The following is a 25,894-nucleotide window of genomic DNA, read 5'->3' as shown; positions in this document are numbered from 1 at the left end:
GGAGGGCAGGTAGTTTGCCCCCGGTGATGCGTTGTGCAGACCTCACTACCCTCTGGAGAGCCTTACGGTTGAGGGCGGAGCAGTTGCCGTACCAGGCGGTGATACAGCCCGCCAGGATGCTCTCGATTGTGCATCTGTAGAAGTTTGTGAGTGCTTTTGGTGACAAGACAAATTTTTTCTGCCTCCTGAGGTTGAAGAGGCGCTGCTGCGCCTTCTTCACGATGCTGTCTGTGTGAGTGGACCAATTCAGTTTGTCTGTGATGTGTATGCCGAGGAACTTAAAACTTGCTACTCTCTCCACTACTGTTCCATTGATGTGGATAGGGGGTGTTCCCTCTGCTGTTTCCTGAAGTCCACAATCATCTCCTTGGTTTTGTTGACGTTGAGTGTGAGGTTATTTTCCTGACACCACACTCCGAGGGCCCTCACCTCCTCCCTATAGGCCGTCTCGTCGTTGTTGGTAATCAAGCCTACCACTGTTTTGTCGTCCGCAAACTTGATGATTGAGTTGGAGGCGTGCGTGGCCACGCAGTCGTGGGTGAACAGGGAGTACAGGAGAGGGCTCAGAACGCACCCTTGTGGGGCCCCAGTGTTGAGGATCAGCGGGGAGGAGATGTTGTTACCTACCCTCACCACCTGGGGGCGGCCCGTCAGAAAGTCCAGTACCCAGTTGCACAGGGCGGGGTCGAGACCCAGGGTCTCGAGCTTGCTGACAAGCTTGGAGGGTACTATGGTGTTGAATGCCGAGCTGTAGTCAATGAACAGCATTCTCACATAGGTATTCCTCTTGTCCAGATGGGTTAGGGCAGTGTGCAGTGTGGTTGAGATTGCATCGTCTGTGGACCTATTTGAGCGGTAAGCAAATTGGAGTGGGTCTAGGGTGTCAGGTAGGGTGGAGGTGATATGGTCCTTGACTAGTCTCTCAAAGCACTTCATGATGACGGAAGTGAGTGCTACGGGGCGGTAGTCGTTTAGCTCAGTTACCTTAGCTTTCTTGGGAACAGGAACAATGGTGGCCCTCTTGAAGCATGTGGGAACAGCAGACTGGTATAGGGATTGATTGAATATGTCCGTAAACACACCAGCCAGCTGGTCTGCGCATGCTCTGAGGGCACGGCTGGGGATGCCGTCTGGGCCTGCAGCCTTGTGAGGGTTAACACGTTTAAATGTTTTACTCACCTCGGCTGCAGTGAAGGAGAGACCGCATTTTTCCGTTGCAGGCAGTGTCAGTGGCACTGTATTGTCCTCAAAGCGGGCAAAAAAGTTATTTAGTCTGCCTGGGAGCAAGACATCCTGGTCCGTGACTGGGCTGGATTTCTTCCTGTAGTCCGTGATTGACTGTAGACCCTGCCACATGCCTCTTGTGTCTGAGCCGTTGAATTGGGATTCAACTTTGTCTCTGTACTGACGCTTAGCTTGTTTGATAGCCTTACGGAGGGAATAGCTGCATTGTTTGTATTCAGTCATGTTACCAGACACCTTGCCCTGATTGAAAGCAGTGGTTCGCGCTTTCAGTTTCACGCGAATGCTGCCATCAATCCAAGGTTTCTGGTTAGGGAATGTTTTAATCGTTGCTATGGGAACGACATCTTCAACGCACGTTCTAATGAACTCGCACACCGAATCAGCTTATTCGTCAATGTTGTTATCTGACGCAATACGAAACATGTCCCAGTCCACGTGATGGAAGCAGTCTTGGAGTGTGGAGTCAGCTTGGTCGGACCAGCGTTGGACAGACCTCAGCGTGGGAGCTTCTTTTTTAGCTTTTGTCTGTAGGCAGGTATCAGCAAAATGGAGTCGTGGTCAGCTTTTCCGAAAGGGGGCGGGGCAGGGCCTTATATGCGTCGCGGAAGTTAGAGTAACAGTGATCCAAGGTTTTTCCGCCCCTGGTTGCGCAATCGATATGCTGATAAAATTTAGGGAGTCTTGTTTTCAGATTAGCCTTGTTAAAATCCCCAACAACAATGAATGCAGCCTCCGGATAAATGGTTTCCAGTTTGCAAAGAGTTAAATAAAGTACGTTCAGAGCCATCGATGTGTCTGCTTGGGGGGGGATATATACGGCTGTGATTATAATCAAAGAGAATTCTCTTGGTAGGTATTGCGGTCTACATTTAATTGTGAGGAATTCTAAATCAGGTGAACAGAAGGATTTGAGTTCCTGTATGTTTCTTTCATCGCACCATGCCTCATTAGCCATAAGGCATACACCCCCACCCCTCTTCTTACCAGAAAGGTGTTTGTTTCTGTCGGCGCGATGCGTGGAGAAACCCGTTGGATGCACCGCTTCGGATAGCATCTCTCCAGTGAGCCATGTTTCCGTGAAGCACAGAACGTTACAGTCTCTGATGTCCCTCTGGAATGCTACCCTTGCTCGGATTTCATCAACCTTGTTGTCAAGAGACTGGACATTGGCAAGAAGAATGCTAGGAAGTGGGGCACGATGTGCCCGTCTCCGTAGTCTGACCAGAAGACCGCCACGTTTCCCTCTTTTTCAGAGTCGTTTTTTTGGGTCGCTGCATGCGATCCAATTCCGTTGTCCTGTTTGTAAGGCAGAACACAGGATCCGCGTCGCGAAAAACATATTCTTGGTCGTACTGATGGTGAGTTGACGCTGATCTTATATACAGTAGTTCTTCTCGACTGTATGTAATGAAACCTAAGATGACCTGGGGTACTAATGTAAGAAATAACACGTAAAACAAACAAAAAACTGCATAGTTTCCTAGGAACGCGAAACGAGGCGGCCATCTCTGTCGGCGCCGGAAGAGAATAGTCTATGACTTGGGTGGCTGGAGTCTTTGACAAGTTTTAGGGCCTTAGGGCCTTCCTCTGACACCGTCTGGTATAGAGGTCCTGGATGGTAGGGAGCTCGGCCCCAGTGATGTACTGGGCCGTCCGCACTACTCTCTGTGGCGCCTTGCGGTCGGATGCCAAGCGGTTGCCATACGAAGCAGTGATATAGCCAGTCAAGATGTTCTCAATGGTACAGATGTGAATGCTACGGGACGATAGGTATTTAGACAGGTTAACTTGACATTACCTTGGCCACATACCCATATACGAGTACAATACCCATAAAGTAAAGATTCCACTAATCCATTTCCCAATGCATCTCTAGTGATTCTACCTGTCCTGGTTGTGTTTTGCAGAGTGGTCCAAGTCGTCTGAGCTGGCGATGACCTCAGGGAGCAGAGAGAGGTGTCAGGCCAGGAAAACAGTCAAGATTTTGGAGGGGAGTTCTTCAGATGCTGTAAGACAGACAGACAGACAGACAGACAGACAGACGTCTGAACACTGACACTTTATTAAACATGTATCGAAATAACCACGCTGCATTTTGGTCCGCCTCTCCTTCACCGGAAGAAAGCCTTAACACTCACCCTTGCAATTTATATGTTTTTGCCTTAAATTTCTATTTTCCCCACCACTGATCTACAGTTTACTCCACATTTAAGTGAAAGAAAAAAACTGTCATCAGAAATGAATACAATTTTTTTAACAAAGACGTTGTGATTGCAAAGGTCTTCACACCCCAGGAGCAAATATTTTCATAAAGAATCACAATTACTTGATTGGTGTCCATCTGTTTGCAAAAGTAGTGGCTCTCTTGATTTGAGGACAACTTCCTCTGCCTATCAAGTATCAAGGTAAGACCCAAGTGCAGACAGAGTTCATTGTTACAAGACCCAAGTGCATTCATGTTCATTGTTACAACAGGGGCAGGCAAACGACAGGTCATGGCAGGTAGGGGTCGATAATCCAGAGTAGGAGCAAAGATGCAGGTCGGCAGGCAGGCCCAGGGACGGGCAGAGTGGTCAGGAGGGCAGGTACAGGGTCAAGATAGGCAAGGGTCAGAAACCAGGAGGACGGGGGAAAGACAGGAGCTGACAGGACAATCGCTGGTAAGCTTGACAAAAAAAAAAGACGAACTGGCCCAGACTGACAGAAAACACAGGTATAAATTCCCAGGGGATAAGTGGGGAAAATTGGTGACACCTGGAGGGGGGACAAGCACAAGGACAGGTGAAACTAATCAGGGTGTGACACTGTCTCTATAACGTCAGAGGATAGTGTATAGAGAGTATTGCCATACATCAATCATTTCCAACCAAACTGACTGAGCAATTTTGACAAAAAACAATGGATATATGTTGGCCTAAAAGTTGTACATAATTGGTGGAATATTATTCAAAATGATTCACAGCTGCAAATGCTGCCAACGGTGCTTCCAGCAAGTATTAACTCTGGGGTGTTAGTTATTATTGTTAGTCATTTTTTAAAAGTTTTATACATTTTCTTTCACTTTGAAAATGTGGAGTAAATTGTGTAGATCGGAAAGAAAAAAATCTAATTTAACCCCTTGTTTAAATAAAAATTGAAGGCAGCAGTATGTGCAAACTGTGCAAGGGGATGTGTAGACTTTCACTAAGCACTGTAGCAATCTGATGCCCGACTGACTGTGCAGTTGATGACATAGCAATCAACTACTGATTGATGCAACAACTGTTATGTATGTTCTGCTCTTCTCCTGTAGGACTCTAGTCAGTCCGTGTGGACCAGCTGTGCCCGCTCTGCCAGCCGAAGGTCCTTGTAAGTCTGCATGGGGCGGGATGAGCTCATGAGATCACATGTATTGTACATGTACCCTTTTTACACTATCCCGGTTCGGCTTAGTAGTGTAAAAAGTCCAAATGGAGTTCGACCTGGGTTCAAAAATGTTCTTGAACTTTCAAATACTTTTCAGCGTTTGATTGAGCCTACCTGGAGTGACAGAGGAGTGGGGTTTACAGTTTTTGTACTATCCCATTGGTTCCATTGCGCCAGACAAGATCAATCAACCGCAGCTTGTGATTTGCTAGCAGTTAGTAATTGAAGGAAAACACATTTGATCTCAGGTCTGCATGGAGTAGTGCTGGAATTGTAGAGAAAGTAGTCATTGTGGAAGTACTGACGTTGTGTATAGTAGGATAGTTTTATCTGTTCTGTATGTTCTTCTGTTTTAGAGTGCAGGGTGGGATCCCACCTGAAGGTAGGCAACCTGACTCATGTCTAGATAAATTGCTTGTACACTGCTCAAAAAAATAAAGGGAACACTTAAACAACACAATGTAACTCTAAGTCAATCACACTTCTGTGATATCAAACTGTCCACTTAGGAAGCAACACTGATTGACAATACATTTCACATGCTGTTGTGCAAATGGAATAGACAACAGGTGGAAATTATAGGCAATTAGCAAGACACCCCAAATAAAGGAGTGGTTCTGCAGGTGGGGACCACAGATCACTTCTCAGTTCCTATGCTTCCTGGCTGATGTTTTGGTCACTTTTGAATGCTGGCGGTGCTTTCACTCTAGTGGTAGCATGAGACGGAGTCTACAACCCACACAAGTGGCTCAGGTAGTGCAGCTCATCCAGGATGTTTGCTGTGTCTGTCAGTGTAGTGTCCAGAGCATGGAGGCGCTACCAGGAGACAGGCCAGTACATCAGGAGATGTGGAGGAGGGCAACAACCCAGCAGCAGGAACGCTACCTCCGCTTTTGTGAAAGGAGGAGCAGGAGGCGCACTGCCAGAGCCCTGCAAAATGACCTCCAGCAGGCCACAAATGTGCATGTGTCTGCTCAAACGGTCAGAAACAGAGGGTGGTATGAGGGCCCGACGTCCACAGGTGGGGGTTGTGCTTACAGCCCAACACCATGCAGGATGTTTGGCATTTACCAGAGAACACCAAGATTGGCCACTGGCGCCCTGTGCTCTTCACAGATGAAAGCAGGTTCACACTGAGCACATGTGACAGACGTGACAGTCTGGAGACGCCGTGGAGAACATTCTGCTGCCTGCAACATCCTCCAGCATGACCGGTTTGGCGGTGGGTCAGTCATGGTGTGGGGTGGCATTTCTTTGGGGGGCTGCACAGCCCTCCATGTGCTCGCCAGAGGTAGCCTGACTGCCATTAGGTACCGAGATGAGATCCTCAGACCCCTTGTGAGACCATATGCTGGTGCGGTTGGCCCTGGGTTCCTCCTAATGCAAGACAATGCTAGACCTCATGTGGCTGGAGTGTGTCAGCAGTTCCTGCAAGAGGAAGGCATTGATTCTATGGACTGGCCCGCCCGTTCCCCAGACCTGAATCCAATTGAGCACATCTGGGACATCATGTCTCGCTCCATCCACCAACGCCACGTTGCACCACAGACTGTCCAGGAGTTGCCGGATGCTTTAGTCCAGGTCTGGGAGGAGATCCCTCTGGAGACCATCTGCCACCTCATCAGGAGCATGCCCAGGCGTTGTAGGGAGGTCATACAGGCACGTGGAGGCCACACACACTACTGAGCCTCATTTTGACTTGTTTTAAGGACATTACATCAAAGTTGGATCAGCCTGTCGTGTGGTTTTCCACTTTCATTTTGAGTGTGACTCCAAATCCAGACCTCCATGGGTTGATAAATTTGATTTCTATTGATAATTTTTGTGTGATTTTGTTGTCAGCACATTCAACTATGTAAAGAAAAAAGTATTTAATAAGAATATTTAATTCATTCAGATGTGGTATTTTAGTGTTCCCTTTATTTTTTTGAGCAGTGTATATAAAAAATGTATATATTCGTTTTCACTCTCATTCTTTTTCTCATCTTTCCCCTCTTCTAGAATATTCACCTTCCAAATCAAAGTCGTAATTGTTAACTGTAATTGTTCATTTTGTTCTGTTCTTTGTTGTTTACTCTGTTTGTCTGTTACATTCCAATCGATGGAAGACCTGGACCCACACTACTCAGGTACCCCCCAACAATCACATAAATCATATTTAAAAAATATAGCTGCAAGCAGCAATGAACGGTGTTCACAGGTTGACAGATAGGACACAAGATCAGTTTGATATCAAAGTAAGCACTTTATCATGTGGGAACTATCTTATTTTATGTGCAAACAGTGAAAGCATTACCATGTTTATCTCTCAATACCACACGGATGACACTAGCAGGACCAGATTACCGAACGGGCCGAAGGGCATGTGCCCTGTGGTCCTCGACCTCCAGGGGGCCCCCAACCAAATGTATTCATTTTTGGGGGTTGTGGGCCCCCTGGAGGTCGTCGATGATAGCAAAATGTTAAAGGCTAATTTCACTGCTGCTCTATTCCACTATATATGTCCATTAATATGTTATTAACATATCATGTGTCATAAAAATAGATCATTTCTTCACTACACGAGAATATCAGCGTTTCTGCATCTCATTTCCTTGTTATAAGCCAACCACAATATCTAGAATTCATAGCGATTTCAGGACATGTATCGCCCCGCTATTTCTCCAGTTCATGTGGAGAAAATCAAAATGTCTGTGTTTGTAACCAGCACTTTCGGTCAGAGGATTTCTAAACTGATGGGTTTTCCAGGTCGTCAAACGTTGAAAAGTGAAGCTATTCCATCTATTTTCCCTTTCAAAAAAGAAGGCATCCGATCAGCCAGCATCAGCGCAGCAGAAAAGAAGTCATGCTGAGGTAAGGTAGCTAACATTACCTAGCTAACTAGCTAGCGAACTACATTTGTTTATCTAAACCAAAATCTAGCTAGCTAGCTAGATTTAATAATATGCTAGCTAGACATTCCAAAGCATATCAATATAATTAGCCAGCTGCTATCTGGCGACGTAGCTTTGCAAGCTCACATTAGCTTCGTTAGATTATGTTAGTTACAGCCTACCGGACCGTATCTGGTCTAGCTATCAACATCAAGCTCAACACTATGGCTCCATGATGAGCCGATACAGTGCATTCAGAAAGTAGTCAGACCCCTTGACTTTTCCCACATTTTGTTACGGTATAGCCTTATTCTAAATTGGATTAAATTAATTGTTTTCCTAATCAATCTACACACAATACCCCATAATGACAAAGCAAAAACATTTTTTTTGAAAATGTTGCAAATGTATATAAAAAAACAAAACAGAAATACCTTATTTACATAAGTATTCAGACCCTTTGTTATGAGACTTGAAATTGAGCTCAGGTGCATCCTGTTTCCATTGATCATCCTTGAGATATATCTACAACTTGATTGCAGTCCACCTGTAGTAAATGCAGGGTTGGTCCTACAAAGCCAGAGCCCCCTGATGGGAGAGCATAATATACAAAGGAAATCTCAAAGCGACTAATGAGAACCTTGACGACATTATACCTAGCCAGTGGGGATTCCGGTGGGGTACCCCCACCCAGGTAGTGGTAGTGCTGACAACACTGGCTGCAGTAACCTATGGGGAGGGGGTCACACTTGGACAATCAGAGAGAGGTTATATTATTGTGATCCTAGTGGCACAAAATAAAGGGGAAAATGGGGAAAATGGTCACAACGGGGGACCAATGTGTGTGTTTCAGGGGAAGGGGGTGTATCTGATCTCCATCACTTAGGACTTGACATTGGTTAATCAAATCTCCCCATTTTTGCATATTTTCTCAATCTTGCATGCTTTCTCAATCAGCTGTAACTGTATATGCATTTGTAAATCTAGTCCTTTCTTGAGTTGAGCTCTGGGATGTAACAACTGTTGAGCATTTGAGCTTATGGTTGATTGTGGTGGAAAGGGTTTGAGACGGTGTGTGTGTGTGTGTGTTTGTGTGTGTGTCCCACATCTGTTGCTAGGGGTTAAGAATGTTAGGGACAATATCTGGCCAAAATCTAAACTGCACCTGGGCTGGAATAATACATTATGGCCTTTGTCTTGCATTTCAAAGATGATGGTACAAAACAAATACAAAACAAAAACGGTTGTTTTTGTCTTTGTATTATCTTTTACCAGATCTAATGTGTTATATTCTCCTACATTACTTTAACATTTCCACAAACTTCAAAGTGTTTCCTTTCAAATGGTACCAAGAACATGCATATCCTTGCTTCAGGGCCTGAGCTACAGGCAGTTAGATTTGGGTATGTCATTTTAGGCGAAAATTGAAGAAAGGGGCCAATCCTTAAGAGGTTTTAAGTCTGGGAAAACTCCAGGGCTGGATGGCATACCAGTTGAGGTATACCAAACTTTCTTTGACATACCCAGAAGACCGTTATTAGCATGTTTTAACCACTCTTATGTAAATGATGGATTATTGGACACTCAACAAGAAGGTCTGAATTCATTATTATTGAAACAGGATACAAATGGTAAATATGTTTTTCCTGGAGAGAAGTGGCTTCTTTGCTGCCCTTCTTGACACCAGGCCATCCTCCAAAAGTGTTTATCTCACTGTGCGTGCAGATGCACTCACACCTGCCTGCTGCCATTCCTGAGCAAGCTCTGTACTGGTGGTGCCCCGATCCCGCAGCTGAATCAACTTTAGGAGATGGTCCTGGCGCTTGCTGGACTTTCTTGGGGGACCTGAAGCCTTCTTCACAACAATTGAACCGCTCTCCTTGAAGTTCTTGATGATCCGATAAATGGTTGGTTTAGGTGCAGTCTTACTTGCAGCAATATCCTTGCCTGTGAAGCCCTTTTTGTGCAAAGCAATGATGACGGCACGTGTTTCCTTGCAGGTAACCATGGCTGACAGAGGAAGAACAATGATTCCAAGCACCACCCTGAAGCTTCCAGTCTGTTATTTGAACTCAGTTAGCATGACAGAGTGATCTCCAGCCTTGTCCTCGTCAACACTCACACCAGTGTTAACGAGAGAATTACTGACATGATGTCAGCCTTTTGTGGCAGGGCTGAAATGCAGTGTAAATGTTTTTGGGGGATTCAGTTCATTTGCATGGCAAAGAGGGACTTTGCAATTAAATGCAATTCATCTGATCACTCTTCATAACATTCTGGAGTATATGCAAATTGCCATCATACAAACCGAGGCAGCAGACTTTGTGAAAATTAATATTTGTGTAATTCTCAAAACTTTTGGCCACGACTGTACACTACCATTCAAAAGTTTGGGATCACTTAGAAATGTCCTTGTTTTTGAAAGAAACACAAAACATTTTGTCCATTAAAATAACATACAGTTGATCAAAAATACAGTGTAAACATTGTTAATGTTGTAAATGACTATTGTAGCTGGAAACGGCAGATTTTTAAAAAATGGAATATATACAGAGGCCCATTATCAGCAACCATCACTCCTGTGTTCCAATGGCACGTTGTGTTAGCTAATCCAAGTTTATAATTTTAAAAGGCTAATTGATCATTAGAAAACCCTTTTGCAATTATGTTAGCACAGCTGAAAACTGTTGTCCTGATTAAAGAAGCAATAAAACTGGCCTTCTTTGGACTAGTTGAGTATCTGGAGCATCAGCATTTGTGGGTTTGATTACAGGCTCCAAATGGCCAGAAACAAAGTACTTTCTTCTGAAACTCATCAGTCTATTCTTGTTCTGAGAAATGAAGACTATACCATGTGAGAAATTGCCAAGAAACTGAAGATCTCATACAACTCTGTGTACTACTCCCTTCACAGAACAGCGCAAACTGGCTCTAACCAGAATAGAAAGAGGAGTGGGAAGCCCCGGTGCACAAATGAGCAAAAGGACAAGTACGTTAGATTGTTCGTTTGAGAAGCAGACGCCTCACAAGTCCTCAACTGGCAGCTTAGTTAAATAGTACCCGCAAAACACCTGTCTCAACGTCAACAGTGAAGAGGTGACTCAGGGATGCTGGCCTTGTAGGCAGAGTTCCTCTGTTCAGTGTCTGTGTTCTTTTGCCCATCTTAATCTTTTCTTGTTATTGACCAGTTGGAGATATGCCTTTTTTTTGCGACAAAAAATTGAAGAATGGGAGAAACTCTCCAGATACAGGTGTGCCAAACTTGTAGCGCCATACCGAAGAAGACTCAAGGCTGTAATTGCTACCAAAGGTGCTTCAACAAAGTACTGAGTAAAGGGTCTGAATACTTATGTAAATGTTATATTTCATTTTTTTTTGCAAACATTTCTAAAAACCTGTTTTTGCTTTCTTATTATGGGGTATTGTGTGTAGATTGATGAGGGGAAAAAGCTTTGTAATCACTTTTAGAATAAGGTTGTAACGTAACAATGTGAAAAAAGTCAATGGGTCTGAATACTTTCCGAACGCACTGTAAATATACTGAGGCATAAACATGGTCCATGTTTTGTTGTCATAGTTTGTGTATTCACAAGTAAGCTACAACTTCTACTGTAGTTTTCTCTGTATTGTGGAGACTAAGTTGATTGTTCATGCAAGACTTGAAGTCTAATTTGCAGAAAATAAGGTCTCGGTTGCTGACTGGTTTCTGTTGGAGGTGCGTATTGTGTGAAGGGGATGGTGTGGGGAGACTGACTGGTGTCTGTTGGAGGTGGGTATTGTGTGGAGGGGATGGTGTGGTGAGACTGACTGGTGTCTGTTGGAGGTGGGTATTGTGTGGAGGGGATGGTGTGGGGAGACTGACTGGTGTCTGTTGGAGGTGGGTATTGTGTGGAGGGGATGGTGTGGGGAGACTGACTGGTGTCTGTTGGAGGTGGTTATTGTGTGGAGGGGATGGTGTGGGGAGACTGACTGGTGTCTGTTGGAGGTGGGTATTGTGTGGAGGGGATGGTGTGGGGAGACTGACTGGTGTCTGTTGGAGATGGGTATTGTGTGGGGTAGCTGACTGGTGTCTGTTGGGGGTGGTATTGTGTGTAAAGGTTAGTATGCATGACCTATTGACACGAGGGGGGTGGGTGGATATAGTACCTTGTTTGAGTGTGTATTGATGAGGACAAAGTAGTAACATGTTGGCTAATCATTGACCACTGTGTGTCCTACAGACTAACCCTGCTACTGATGACTATGACCTTGACACCAGCTTTTGTAGAACACAGACTGAAGACCCATTGGACAAAGCTTTCGAGCTCCACATCATCTGATTCTGAAAGCACAATACCCTCTTGAGAACAAAACTTTTCCACACCATTGCAGTCAGTTCTTTGGCATGGGGAGAGGGGCTGTTAGTATATTCTTCTAGCCTATTCACGCTAGGTGTAGATTCTGTAGGTGCTCATACACAAAAATACATGGCTCGACTGTCTACAAGTCAAGCCCCCCTAAAACTTTTCACATCTTTGTTAACAGCCCATCTCACTGCCCCGTTTTTGACTCTGAGTAACAAAACACACACCAGTCTGCTGTACCTTTTTTTCTTCTTCTACAGATTAACATGGTTTCTTGTATAGTTACACATCCTCATGATCAGTCTTCATGTCTTTCCAGGACACTTGCAGTACAAACAAATCTTCTGCAAGTGGTAGAAGCAGTGGGGGCTGAACAAAGTGTACAAGCCCAGAACCCACCACTTCACGGAGAGGCTTTTCCACCTCATTGTGAAGTGCAGAAAGGACCAGATAGGAGCCAAAGTCACAGCTCCCCGAAGCCAACATCGCTAAACCATTACCCAACACGAGTCGCACCAGTTTAAGAACATTCTGGAACCTGCTGCAATGTTCAACCAACACAACATCCATATTCAGTTAGACTGATGTTGTAGTATAATATAGAATACCTATTATGCTCCCAACTGCATTGTGGTATAGATATTACTAGCTGTACATATGTATATAATTGTGTTTTATATAAGTACTGTCAACTGACGAAATGATTCCAGCTGCATCAGAAACCAATAAAGTATGTGACTTCAACTTCTGGATCAGTTCATTGTGATATCCATTAAATGTATTTGGATAAACTAGCGCCAATCTCACTGCTAAAACAAATGATGCAGGAAGTTGGTGTATCATTTAAACGTTCATTTCTTCGCAAGTAATATTGACAGTCTGTCAATATAGCAAATAAGTAGACATGGCTTATTTGCTCTAGAGACTGAAGTGAGTTTACAAAGCAGTATGCAGGAACAGTTATGGCAATGTTGCCAGTTGCCATATGTCATAACATATATATATATATATATATACAGTAGAATAAAAATGTACTACCAACGCCTTTAATAAGTATTACAGTTCTACAAAAGGAATACTTGCATAAGGTGTGTTTGGGTGGTGCATTAGGTGTTCGCAGTCACTTTGTTATGTGACCTTTCACATCTCCTCTTGAGAGTCATCAACTTCTTTTTATTTTATTTTTATTTTACCCTGTTTTTCTCGCCAATTTCGTGGTATCCAATTGTTTTTAGTAGCTACTATCTTGTCTCATCGCTACAACTCCCATGCGGGCTCGGGAGAGACGAAGGTTGAAAGTCATGCTCCTCTGATACACAACCCAACCAAGCCGCACTGCTTCTTAACACAGTGCGCATCCAACCCGCAAGCCAGCCGCACCAATGTGTCGGTGGAAACACCGTGCACCTGGCAACCTTGGTTAGCGCGCACTGCGCTTGGCCCGCCACTTTAGTCGCTGGTGCGCGATGAGACAAGGATGTCCCTACCGGCCAACCCCTCCCTAACCCGGATGACACTAGGCCAATTGTGCGTCGCCCCCACGGACCTCCCGGTCGCGGCAGGTTACAACAGAGCGCGAACCCAGAGTCTCTGGTGGCACAGCTGGTGCTGCAGTACAGCACCCTTAACCACTGTGCCACCCGGGAGGCCCAGAGTCATCAACTTCTTCATATCCATGTGGTATTGTCTGTGAGAGAAAGACAAAAACACCATTAGACATTCATGGGCAATCGTTGTGTACTGTCTGTATTGCTACTGAAGCAGCATGATGTTTAATATGAGACATCTCACATCTCATCTCTTTGCTTGACATCGATGGAAAATCAAAAGAAATCAGCCAAGGTCTCAGAAAAAAAATGTAAACCTCCACAAGTCTGGTTCATTCTTGGGAGCAATATCCAAATGCCCGAAGGTACCACGTTCATCTGTGCAAACAATAGTACGCAAGTATAAACACCATGGGACGACGCAGCCATCATACCGCTCAGGAAGGAGACGCGTTCTGTCTCCTAGAGATGAACGTACTGTAACGGCGTTCGTCTGTCGAAGGAGAAGCGGACCAAAATGCAGTGTGGTGGTTACTCATGTTCTTTAACGATAACGAACGAGACATGACATAACTTAAACATACAAAACAACAAACGGAACGTGAAAACCTATAAAGCCTATCTGGTGACAACAAACACAGAGACAGGAACAATCACCCACGAAATACTCAAAGAATATGGCTGCCTAAATATGCTTCCCAATCAGAGACAACGATATTCACCTGACTCTGATTGAGAACCGCCTCAGGCAGCCATAGACTATACTAGACACCCCCAAGACAAAACACACCACAAAAAACCCATGTCACACCCTGGCCTGACCAAATAAATAAAGACGAACACAATATATATAGACCAGGGCATGACACATACTTTAGTGCGAAAGGTGCAAATCAATCACAGAACAACAGCAAAGGACCTTGTGAAGATGCTGAAGGAAACAGGTACAAATGTATCTATATCCACAGTAAAACGAGTCCTATATCGACATAACCTGAAAGGCCACTCAGCAAGGAAGAAGCCACTGCTCTTAGACCACTATAAAAAAGCCAGACCACAGTTTGCAACTGCACATGGGGACAAAGATCGTATTTTTTGGAGAAATGTCCTCTGGTCTAATGAAACAAAAATATAACTGTTTGGCCATAATGACCATCGTTATGTTTGGAGGAAAAAGGGGGAGGCTTGCAAGCCGAAGAACACCATCCCAACCGTGAAGCACGGCAGCATCATGCTGTGGGAGTGCTTTGCTGCAGGAGGGCCTGGTGCACTTCACAAAATAGATGGCATCACGAGGAAGGAAAATTATGTGGATATATTGAAGCAACATCACAAGACATCAGTCAGGAAGTTAATGGGTCTTCCAAATGGACAATAACCCAAGCATACTTCCAAAGTTGTGTCAAAATGGCTTAAGAACAACAAAATCAAGGTATTGGAGTGGCCATCACAAAGCCGTGACTTCAATCCTATAGAAAATGTGTGGGAAGAAGTGAAAAAGGGTGTGCGAGCAAGGAGGCCTACAAACCTGACTCAGTTACAGCAGCTCTGTCAGGAAGAATGGGACAAAATTCACCCAACTTATTGTGGGAGGCTTGTGGAAGGCTACCCGAAACGTTTGACCCAAGTTAAACAATTTAAAGACAATGCTACCAAATACTAATTGAGTGTATGTATACCTCTAAACCACTGGGAATGTAATGAAAGAAATAAAAGCTGAAATAAATCATTCTCTCTACTATTATTCTGACAATTCACATTCTTAAAATAAAGTGGTGATCCTAACTGACCTAAGACAGTGGATTTTTAGTAGAATTAAATCTCAGGAATTGTGAAAAACTGAGTTTAAATGTATTTGGCTAAGGTGTATGTAAACTTCCGACTTTAACTGTACGTACATTTCCAGCTGCAGACTGATAACGCGACGTCTAGGATTTGCTTCTTCTGTAGTTTCAGTGTTTATAACCGTTTTGCAACATTTGGCTTGTGCCTCAGTCTGCTTGGTCTATAGAGCGGTAGATTTCTGAACCATTTCTAACGTATTCAGCTGGCGTTGCACGTAACTGGTCTAATATGTTAATTATTCAGTGCGTCCTTTTAAACACTTGGGGAAAAACGGTGTTCCATTATGTTTTGCATAATCTCTGTGCTCACGTGGGCATTTTCTCATTTAGAAGACTAAAATCACATTTCTATCTTTTAAAAATTATTCTGATACTTAATAATTTATTTTTATACAACATTCAGATGCAAACCTCATAATTGAGAGGTACAGTTATGTGGTTCTACCTTCTTTCATGATGTCACAACGAGGGTTCTTTCAGTCTCCACTGAACATTTACACATTCTCAAAAATATAAATATTGTTTAATTCTCCAATTTTGGGGCGGTAGGAGTTTTGGCGGAAGACGGTCCTTTGTTCTTCTAAGGTCTCTCCCTCCATACTGCTTGACAAGGGAAGGTATTTACGACCATCATAAAACCCGCCCCGGGGGTGGGAGGAGTTGCCTAGCCAGCACCCCCGATCTCCATCTCAGTACTGGCAAGTCATAACACTAGATATCCTGCAATGTCCTGGCAGGCAGGAACATCAATGAGACAAGTCCAATGGCTCTATTGAACAAGGACAACCATATCTACTCACTGCGAGCGTGATAATGCAATCAGTGAAACATAAAGGCCACAATAATTGATACAAAACATGGCTCAATCGAACAATGACGTCATTGGTTGAACTCTCCCGGCGCAAAAATTCTAAAACACTGCTATAGTGCATAATTATGTCTGAAACACCTCTCATCACAATTATGTAAGGAGACTGGAAAAACACCCCAACTAGACTAGTCTGGCCCTTGACACAAGTTAAGTTTAATCTCGTGCTCTAGGTTGATTATCTTTGAATGCAGCACAGAATTATTCTTAAAGTCATTACTTAATGTATGTAGTTTATATACCAATTCTGGGGTTTATTCGACTGATGGTTTATGTTAGTGTTGTTTTCACGATATTTCACGTTGTTCGTCTGCATAATTTAAATCTAACAATAATTTGCACAAGACAAAGTCCACTTGATCAATAGTTATTGCTCTTGTATCCAAAAGTGTCATTGGTGCCAATGACATCTATAATGCCACCAACTGGTCTGGTGCAGCCATCTAAGGTTGCAGTGACTTTATATTCACACAGCTTCTAAGGACAAATACATAAGTTTTATACATCAAATTTTACACACCAAATTTCATGCCCCAATGTCCATCGGCTGAGTGGTGTAGCGTGTCTGACTTTGAATACAGCAGCTAATCATTCTCAAGTTTACTAGAGGCTAATTCATTGAGTCTGTGTATACCAAATCTGGAGTCAATCGGACTTAATGGTTCATGAGAATACGTTTTTTAGCATTAGTATTTGTACTAACGTGCATTTGCAGGTACAGTGACGCCATATTTGAATGCAGCAATTAATAATTCTCAAAACCATTAAAGACTGATGTAATAAGTCTAAATCCAACATTTGGAGTGAATCTGATGTGTGGTTCATGAGGAGAAGATGATTGCAGATGATTATTGTCAATAGCTCAGCCATCTTTTGTCAAATCCCTTAGATTTTCTCAAGTAAGTTAAGACATGTACCATGGGCCTACATTCATATGCATGAGAGGTATTGTTTTGGCATTTTTTTTAGCATATTAGCTTATGTGCTAATATGCATCTACTGGTATAATGTGGCCATATTTTAATGCATTTATGTTATTTTTTCAAACTCTTTAGGGACTTGTGATGAGTCCAAAGAACACATTTGGAGTGAATCTGACTTTTAGTTCATGACAGGTAGATTTTGTATGATTAATTTAAGCATTAGCGTTACATTGTAAAAAAAAAAGTGAATTCTTAATAGTTATGTTATTTTTTAAGATATCAATACCAAACTGTATATGGCTCATTGTGGTAATGGCTTTAATGAACCTACAATGTTTCAAGTAGATAGGCCATTGTGGAGCAGATTTATGAAGGATTTAAATGGACACATAAAATCGGATTTCCTAATTGTATATTTTATTCAGCCATCTCTTAACCAACCCCTTAGCTTTTCTCAAACTTAGTTAAGAGTTAAGATATGTACCATTAGCTTACCTACTGCATTTGGTGTTATTTAGAAAATCATTTTAAAAAGTTACCAATCTGTGCTTGAGTTATTTGACCATAAAAATAACACACAGAAACAATAGGTTTCATAGCTTTTTTGTGAACCACAAAAATATTTCTCATACTATATTACCTCATTCCATGTGTGTTTTTATCTGGCTATGTTGTGTTATATTGTGTTCCATTGTGCTGTGTTATGTTTTGTTATATTGTGTTGTGTTGTTGCCATGTCAGCCATGGAAAAGAACAACCTGATGAGGCTTGCTCACACCATACCTTTCACACCTGGCTCCATAATGGGTAAGTCATCAGCCAGTTACGTTAAAGGGATAGTTCACTGTTTTTGAAGTTTAGATATTTTTTTACTCCTAGGTTGTGGTTGTTTCCTCTAAAATGTTCTTAAATTTGTTAGCTGGTTATGTAGCAATTTCTAGAATAATCTGGCTAGCATTTTATGAGAATATAGCAATGCTACTGGAATTGGCTGTTTCTGTTAGGGATTGATTCAGAAGCATGCCATCTCCCCCATTGTTGCATGGTCCCTGGCAGCGGGAGAGGAGGTGAGTGTCTACTCCCTGGAGGAGGTAGAAGCTGCAGGTGTGGAGTCCTCCGTAATCTCCTGGTCGCCCCGGGGGCTGTCTGCAGTGCTGCAGCCGCTGTCCAGCGAGGGCTGTCTTGATGGGGCCCTGCGCAGGGCCATGCGCGTGTTGTGTACCTGGGCCGAGGGGGACATCCTGAGTGTGGGCTGTGTGTACGTGGTCAAAGCCTTCCAGCCCAAGGTGATCCGAACCTGGCAGAGGGTCTTCCACAGCGACACCCCCCTCCAACTCTGTCTGCGGGTATACAATTAATATATAACTTCATCATATACGTTGTATACTGTAACATCATATATTGTTGTTGGGGCCAGGAGTGTTTTCTGACTATGAGACCTGTTAAACTCTGGGCCCTGGTTATTGTTAGCCTATAGTATCCTATAGTTATAGGCTATAATTGGCGCTCAGATTCTTTACTTGTTCAGGTCACATAGTCAGGGAAAACTCCTGGTCCTACTTATGTATATCCACTTTCCACAGACAGCTGTTCACAACACCTTATTTTTGTTGCGTCTATTCATTGTCTTCTTATTTTTGACCCTAATGTTTTACTTGGCATGTATTACTTCCACTAATAGCATCATTCTGGCCATCTCTTGTCCTTACAGGAGATACAGCAACAGAGAGCTGCTCAGAAACTCATGCACGTGTTCAACCAAGTCAAAACAGAAAACGTGCCCCTTTCTCCCAGGTTTGTACTCAACATCTAGGACTTGTTTACATTACACGTGTGTGTGTGTGCTTGTGTGAGCTGATTGACTCTGTCTGTGTAACGTTGAGTAAGGATGGGAGACAGGCGCAGGAATACGTAATAGGTGTTTTTTAATTATCAACCCAAAACAAAAGAACGAGGTGTAAAACCTCCAAAATAATTCACAGGACGAGACCCGTAATAACAAAAATACCTGTCGCACCAAAAACCAAATGAAACAGAGCACAGGTACTCACAAGACCAACTGTCATGGGACAATGATCGACAAGGACAATGGGGAACAGAGGGCACATATATACACATACTAATCAGGGGGAATGGGAACCAGGTGTGCGTAATGAGACAAGACAGTCCGGGTTTGGTGGTGATGATCCAGTTCATTGGCATCTAGAAGGCTGGTGAATGGAATGAGCAGCAGTACCAGGGGAATCCGTGACAGTTTGAATGTGTGCACACATGTGTACGTGTGTTCATATGTGCATCAACTTGTGTGTGTGTGTGTGTGTGTGTGAGATATATGTGTTACATATTTGAATGTGTTTCTCCCTCCTAGGTTCCTGGATGTGTCTCTTCTTCACTGTCACTCCGACGGACAGTGGTTGACCATAGAGAGGAACATGTTGGGTGACTTCAGGAAGTACAACAATAACACCGGAGAGGAGATCACCCCCTGCTGTGGAATGGAGGAAACGCTCCTGGCCTTCTCCCACTGGACCTACCAATACTCCTGTAGAGAACTACTGGTGCTGGACATACAGGGTCTGTCTTTCTGTCCTGTTCTGTCTGTCCGTCCGTCACATTCTGCTGCGCTGTCTGTACGTCTGACTATGGATAGATCAGAATGTTGTTAACATCATGCTTTGCTCTTTATTCTTTATACTGTTTTGCACCCACATCCCCTAACAGGGTCGTCCTATAAACTACTGCATTGAATTGAAGTCTCTTCTGTCTTTCCTTAATCTTTCACAGGAGTGGGGTCGGAGCTTACAGACCCATCGGTCATCCGAGCGGACGACAAAAGGTACTCGCCTCACGCGGTGGAGGTTCAGTGTGTGACACCGACACGTATCATCTTCTTGACATACATTCTTTTGAGGTTTAAAGATGTATCTGACAAACATAGATTTTTGGAGTACCCTATTCTGCCCCTGGTCTAACTGTAGCTTGACTGGTGACATGGTGTTTGGTCCTGCTAACCTGGGAGACACTGCCATCCAGAGCTTTGTCCTCAAACACACCTGCAACTCCTGCTGCAAGAACCTCGGACTCTCGGGTAAGAGAAAGGAACTATTCAGACCACCACTGTCATAAGGGGGTTATGGAGGAGATAGTGTGTGTGTGTATGCGTGCTTGTAATGTGTGCGACTGTGTTGTCTATTTGGTATTTGTAATCAGACAGTGGACCTGTAGTGTGTGTGTGTGTGTGTGTGTGTGTGTGTGTGTGTGTGTGTGTGTGTGTGTGTGTGTGTGTGTGTGTGTGTGTGTGTGTGTGTGTGTGTGTGTGTGTGTGTGTGTGTCACATTCATGTCTTCACCTGGGACATCGCGTTGGCTTGGAGATGAATGCCTGAACTTCAAATGAAGATAGAACCAGCTAATTAAGCCAAGGGAAGAATTTATTTTGATGACAACAAAGCATTGGAGGCAGGGGGAGGGACTTGCTTTGTGCGGTGTGCTGAGCTCTCTTTGATTACATATTAAACAGGGCTTTGTGCTGGCAGAGTGCTGTGGAGACATTAGCTTTGATTAGATATTAATTGCAGTCTCTGGGTAGACCCGAGACACACGATACTAGCATCTAGAGGGAGCCTCGAAATTCACTCCAAAATAAACAAGTGAGCAAACAGATAAACACACATGCAAACATTCAGCCATACAGGTTTTGATATTTTCAAAGGTGCTTTTTTCTTCTTCTTGTGTCCTCTCCAAGATTCCCATGAAATCAAAACATATTAATGAAAAATCTATGGACTTCCTCTCCGGTCTGATCCAATTATCTTTTAAGTGGCAATGACTATGTCGACTGCCATGTAACTGATTGATGTTTGTGTTGTCAGATTTGAAGAGGAGCACAGACAGCTGCGGGAAAACAGAACACAGATCTTCTGAAGAGGAAAATGGAGTGATCGTGACCAGAGTGTAACCTCTGACTTGAAAGCAGAAGTCCGCCATCCTAACCTCTGGTTCAGGTGGGATGAAGTTGCCATTAAAGCATAAAGACACTGATCAGTTTAGTTTCTTTCTCCCAAAATGGTTATGGATAGGAATAGGGAAGGCTTACTTGATCCAGAGGTGTGCTTAAGGGAAACTTCTACCATGAATAAAAGCACTCACTTGGGGCTTTGAATGGATAGTGTACATTGTATAACGTCATGTGGACTACCTCTTGTGTTAGATGGCTGGTAGGGCTTTAAAAATGATTAACATTGCACTAGTCTCAACAGCAAGCCAGATGCCGTAGTCTTGCATTCGTTCCAGCTATGGCGTGCATAGTGGAGGGAGGCCAAGGCGAATACATTTTATGTACATACACTCCCCGCCATATTTATTTGGACAGTGAAGTGAAATTTGGCTCTATACTCCAGCATTTTGGATTTGAGATCAAATGTTTCATACGAGGTGACGGGTACAGAATGTCACCTTTTATTTGAGGGTATTTTCATACATATTTGTTTTACCGTTTAGAAATTAAAGCACTTTATGTATCTAGTCCCCCATTTGAAGTTGTTACAAGTATTTGGACAAATTCACTTAGTGTATTAATGTATTCAAAAGTTAGTATTTGGTCCCATGATCCTAGCACGCAATGACTATATCAAGCGTGTGACAAAACAGGAAACAGTCTTTAGAGACAGTGACCAAATTGCTCTGGCTGGACTCAAGCATTTCTTTATGAAATTAAAACAAAACTTGATTTAAAAAAAAGCAAAACAGTCCCTCTCAAATGTTTTTTTTTTCTTTTTTCAAACACTCATATTTTCATTTTTTTTAGCAATGCTGAATGCTAAATGCTGAAATGTATTGTTATGCTGCTGATGTTCAAACTGGTTACATGAAAAACAAACGATTCTTCTCATCGAGCATTGACATAACTCGGTTGACGCATGGTTTATGGCTTACATTCAGAATTAAAATACTAATACAAGAATAACTCAACCTGACCTCTTGGTGGTTGGTATTCGCACAGCTCAGACTCAAACTATTACAAGTATAATTGGATAGCATAGATTTTTTGATACTGCTATTAGTCCCTTCACAGTTCCCATTGAAGATGTCAGCATTGTTACCCTTAAAATGCTAGTTTGTGTTTGTGTGTTCGTATGTGAATGGAAAAAGAACAAGACAGAAATGCATCCATAACATTTCTTTTATTTTTCTTCCCACAAAGAAATGTCTACAAAAGCGATAAAATATAGAATTTAACAAAAATCACTTCAGACCTTGACTTCATTATTTACATCTCGAAGGAGGAGACACTGAGATGGCTCAGGAAAACTCAGAACTTCAACACAACTGGATCACCAAAGATCTTAATTTATGTTGCTACCTCTCACTCACACACACACACACACACACACACACACCACACACACCACACACACACAAAGCTGGGTCAAAGTTCTAAGGTCTGAGCTGACTCAACAAGTGAAAAAAGCAAACATATAAACAAACAATTCAATGTAATGAAATACACACTTGCCTCAAAATTCCCCTTTTTGATTGGACCTCAAGTAAACTCACAGTAAAGCAACTATTTCCCATTACGCCAATCGAGCTTGTCCTCTCTAACTATGGCACTTGAAAAAAACGTGTTCCTTTAAAAAAATTTTTTTTTTAGTTTCTGTACCCCATACCTTTAAGGGTTTTGGTCACAGATGCTACATTTACTTTACTTTCTCACCCTGGGAAGCAAAGACATTCTAATCAATAAATTAACCATTTCAACACTACTCCAATAGCACACACGTTTAATGCATTAAGAAAGTATACAAAGCATCAATAGAACAAAGAACCTCAATTTCTCCCTCTCTCTCTCTCTCTCTCGTTCATTCACTCTCTTTCAGCCTCACTCTCTCTCTCTCTCTCTCTCTTACACAAGCCCGCACACACACGCGCACACACAGGTTCTCTAAGGAGGCAGAAGTTGGGGTGTAAGTGTATTTGACTAAGCATGTGAAAGGTTTCCGATGAAGTATATAAAATGGCGGCGCACGTTGTCCAGTGGTCTCATGGGATTAACAACCACGTTTTGTCTGCGCTCCATGTTGTCTGTTGATGGAGTAAAAGGCGCATAATGCGTTCAGTCCCTCACACTGAAAACGCTACTCCATAACATTCAGAATAAAATAATCCCACCCCTGCCAAACCCACCCATCACTCCCACCCTGACCCACAGCATTGCTTGAGAAAACACAAAAGCCCCAATGTTTCATTGCCATGAAACGGCATGCAAAGATAACAGAACGACAATAGGCTAATAGTAATAAGAGTAATAGTAATAATAATAACAATAATAATAATCGTAATAAAATTCAAATAATCTTACAATACAGTAGTAAATGCTTTCCAGATATTATTGCTACAGTACCTTACAGTGTTGATTTGTCACTCAGATGACCAACCCCGTCCCCCAAACCCAACCCCAACCCCCTGATTCACAGTCTAGAAAGGGAAAATAAAAACCAAGTGGGTTTAAATTCACTGTCCTATAGGCATGGAATGGTTGGACGCCAGCTTAGTTATGGTCTTCCTTCATTGTAACACAAGCAGCATATCTAGAACAGGGGTGGTTTTATGAAAATGTTATTTTCAGGACATTATTAAAGGAATTTCTGGGACTATTGTAGATAATGGCTCTCCCCATTATATGGACCCGGACAGTGAATCTTAGACAGACAGACAGACAGAGACAGACAAGACAGGCAGTAAGAATGACCTTGTCTGGGTAAGTTCCTTCGCTGGGAGCCACCAGCATATTTATCTCTCCCAAAAACGCTTACAAATGTTCTTTTCATGCAAAGACAGAAAAATTGTTGCTCCCTGAGAGAGATGCTGTGTAGTGCATCGAAATGCAAGTGATTGTCTTTATCGAGCCACTGACCTCTGACCTATGAGGGGAGAGGGATGGAAACTACACTACTTTTGGGCCGGGGGGGGGGGGGGGGGGTATGGGGGGTTGGGGGTGGGGAGCTATGACTAGAAGCTCATCCTGTGTATACAGAGGATGACAGGACAACATAGTGGTCACTGCATATAGGAAAGGGTGGGGGGGTAATGGATATGGGAGGTGGAGGAAAATGTCTCAGGTCATACTGTTCTGTACACTGGCACTGGCTAGCATCTATTCTCCACTAAAAGCTCAGAGGGATTTGGCAACTGTGCGAAACACGTAAACGTGTCTATTATAACATCTAAGGAAATCCTCGAAGATATTCAACATTAACATTTAAAAAGCATTTGAAAAACATTCTAAACTGTTCATAAATTAAACAAAACAGGAAGTGATTGTCTATCATAGCATACTATAAAGATTATACAATGTATTGCAACTTTAAGTGGCAAACGTTTCAGTGAAGAATATCTATTACCCCTAGAATAAGCAGTGCAAGATCTAAAGTCCCAGAGTGCACTCTCTGTAATGTGGAATGTGTTTCAAGTTTCCATTTGAATCTGAAAGATTGAACGTTCGATTGTCAGTCAAATTGAAAGAAATGATCCGTGGACATCCTGGTGTATCCACTCCAGCTAATCATGACTACCCTGTGATTGACTGTTCTAGAAGGACGAGGCTGAGCAGAGGAATGCAAGGGTAAGGATAAAGCCGTGTGAAAGTTCTATCTCCTCGGAGAGAAAGAGCGAGCGAAAGTATACTTCATTTAAGATGCCCAGTGATTAGCATGGGCGTAGATTGTGCAAAATGAGGAGGATGTAAGAGAGGAATAGGTTTATGCAGTGACTGGGGTTCTTATATTCACTGACTAACTAAGCCATCATGAAAAGACACCAAGATCAACACAGTCGTTTTGGCTAGGTGGGGTGGAGAGAGGTGGCGGTAGGTTTAGGGGGGCTGGCAGGATGGCAATCTGCCAGAAACTTTTTTTTTCACACAAAATAGAATATTTATGTACATATCTTCACCTTGAAGAGTAGCCATAATTGTTTTACTCCTTTTACAGTTGAATAGTTCTCAACTGAAAGATGCAATACCCTCTTCACATATCAACAGAGCCCAGACAAGGTTTCTCGACGTACCGAGAGCACCCCCCCCAGGTTTAACCCAATATTCTTTAACAAGTCTCATTTAAATCTTGACAAATTCTGTACACATGAATCTATCAAATAAAAAAACACATAGACAGGTTATCAGCCACATATGGCAGCTGCAGTTTTAAATTAGGACTAAAATATTAACAGAAAAATAAGTAATACTGGAATCCGCTCTGTACTAAAGAATATCTACAATAGTTTTTCTGAATCCACACGAATCCCCCCCCCACCTTCAATATCACAATATCATGTAAAAAAAAAAAAAAAAAAAAAAAAAAAAAAGTATCAAAGATTAACAAATTGACTTACCCAGTTAAAAGACAGCTTAAATGTGCTAGTTAAAGTCTGTACATTTCTGATCAGTTCTGAAGAGCCCCTTGGTCATGGGTGCATTATATACATTCTTTAGACTGTATCGGTGAATAGGGTTGGATAAGTGCTGGACATTCCTAGTGTTTGCGGCTGTAAGTGTCTGGAGGGTCCGGGCCTGGGGTCCGGGCTTTGCGGTTGCGGTAATGATGCGTCCGCGGTCACGTTGTGGTCCACTCTCTGAGATTGGACCGTAGGCAGTCACTTGGGTATGGTGATGGCTGCATTGGGGTCGGGGTTGAAGAGCTCCTTGTAGAGTGGGGGAAAGAGCACATTGACCGTCTCGGGATGAAGCTGCTGGAAGGCCTGTAGCTCCTCGGTGTGGAGAGTACACAGGGCCGACAGCGTGGGGATCCGACCAATCAGCTACAGAGGACAGAGAGGAGTCAGCGGTCA

The 25,894-nt window shown here is 43.0% G+C and overlaps 2 protein-coding genes across 2 annotated transcripts in view; one reads left to right on the top strand and one right to left on the bottom strand.

Annotated features, from left to right (window-relative positions):
• LOC135513647 (transient receptor potential cation channel subfamily M member 7-like) overlaps nt 1-21,447 on the top strand; it is an 81,925-nt gene extending 60,478 nt beyond the window's left edge. Inside the window, 12 exon segments of the mRNA XM_064936509.1 lie at nt 3,153-3,253; nt 4,538-4,593; nt 5,014-5,032; nt 5,969-5,979; nt 6,739-6,779; nt 17,790-17,855; nt 18,105-18,394; nt 18,760-18,842; nt 19,417-19,622; nt 19,833-19,884; nt 20,027-20,136; nt 20,920-21,447. Coding sequence (XP_064792581.1) covers nt 3,153-3,253; nt 4,538-4,593; nt 5,014-5,032; nt 5,969-5,979; nt 6,739-6,779; nt 17,790-17,855; nt 18,105-18,394; nt 18,760-18,842; nt 19,417-19,622; nt 19,833-19,884; nt 20,027-20,136; nt 20,920-21,005 — 1,121 coding nt within the window. The 3' untranslated portion in view covers nt 21,006-21,447.
• Nucleotides 21,448-25,404: 3,957 nt separating this feature from the next.
• LOC135513646 (nuclear receptor ROR-beta-like) overlaps nt 25,405-25,894 on the bottom strand; it is a 61,941-nt gene continuing 61,451 nt past the window's right edge. Inside the window, exon 10 of the mRNA XM_064936508.1 lies at nt 25,405-25,864. Coding sequence (XP_064792580.1) covers nt 25,700-25,864 — 165 coding nt within the window. The 3' untranslated portion in view covers nt 25,405-25,699. The remainder of the gene's footprint in view (nt 25,865-25,894) is intronic.

The sequence above is a fragment of the Oncorhynchus masou genome, chromosome 25 (genome assembly GCF_036934945.1).
Source record: "Oncorhynchus masou masou isolate Uvic2021 chromosome 25, UVic_Omas_1.1, whole genome shotgun sequence".
Classification (NCBI taxonomy): Eukaryota; Metazoa; Chordata; class Actinopteri; order Salmoniformes; family Salmonidae; genus Oncorhynchus; species Oncorhynchus masou.
Note: the sequence above shows the minus strand (reverse complement) of the source record. Positions and strands in the feature narration are given on the sequence as shown.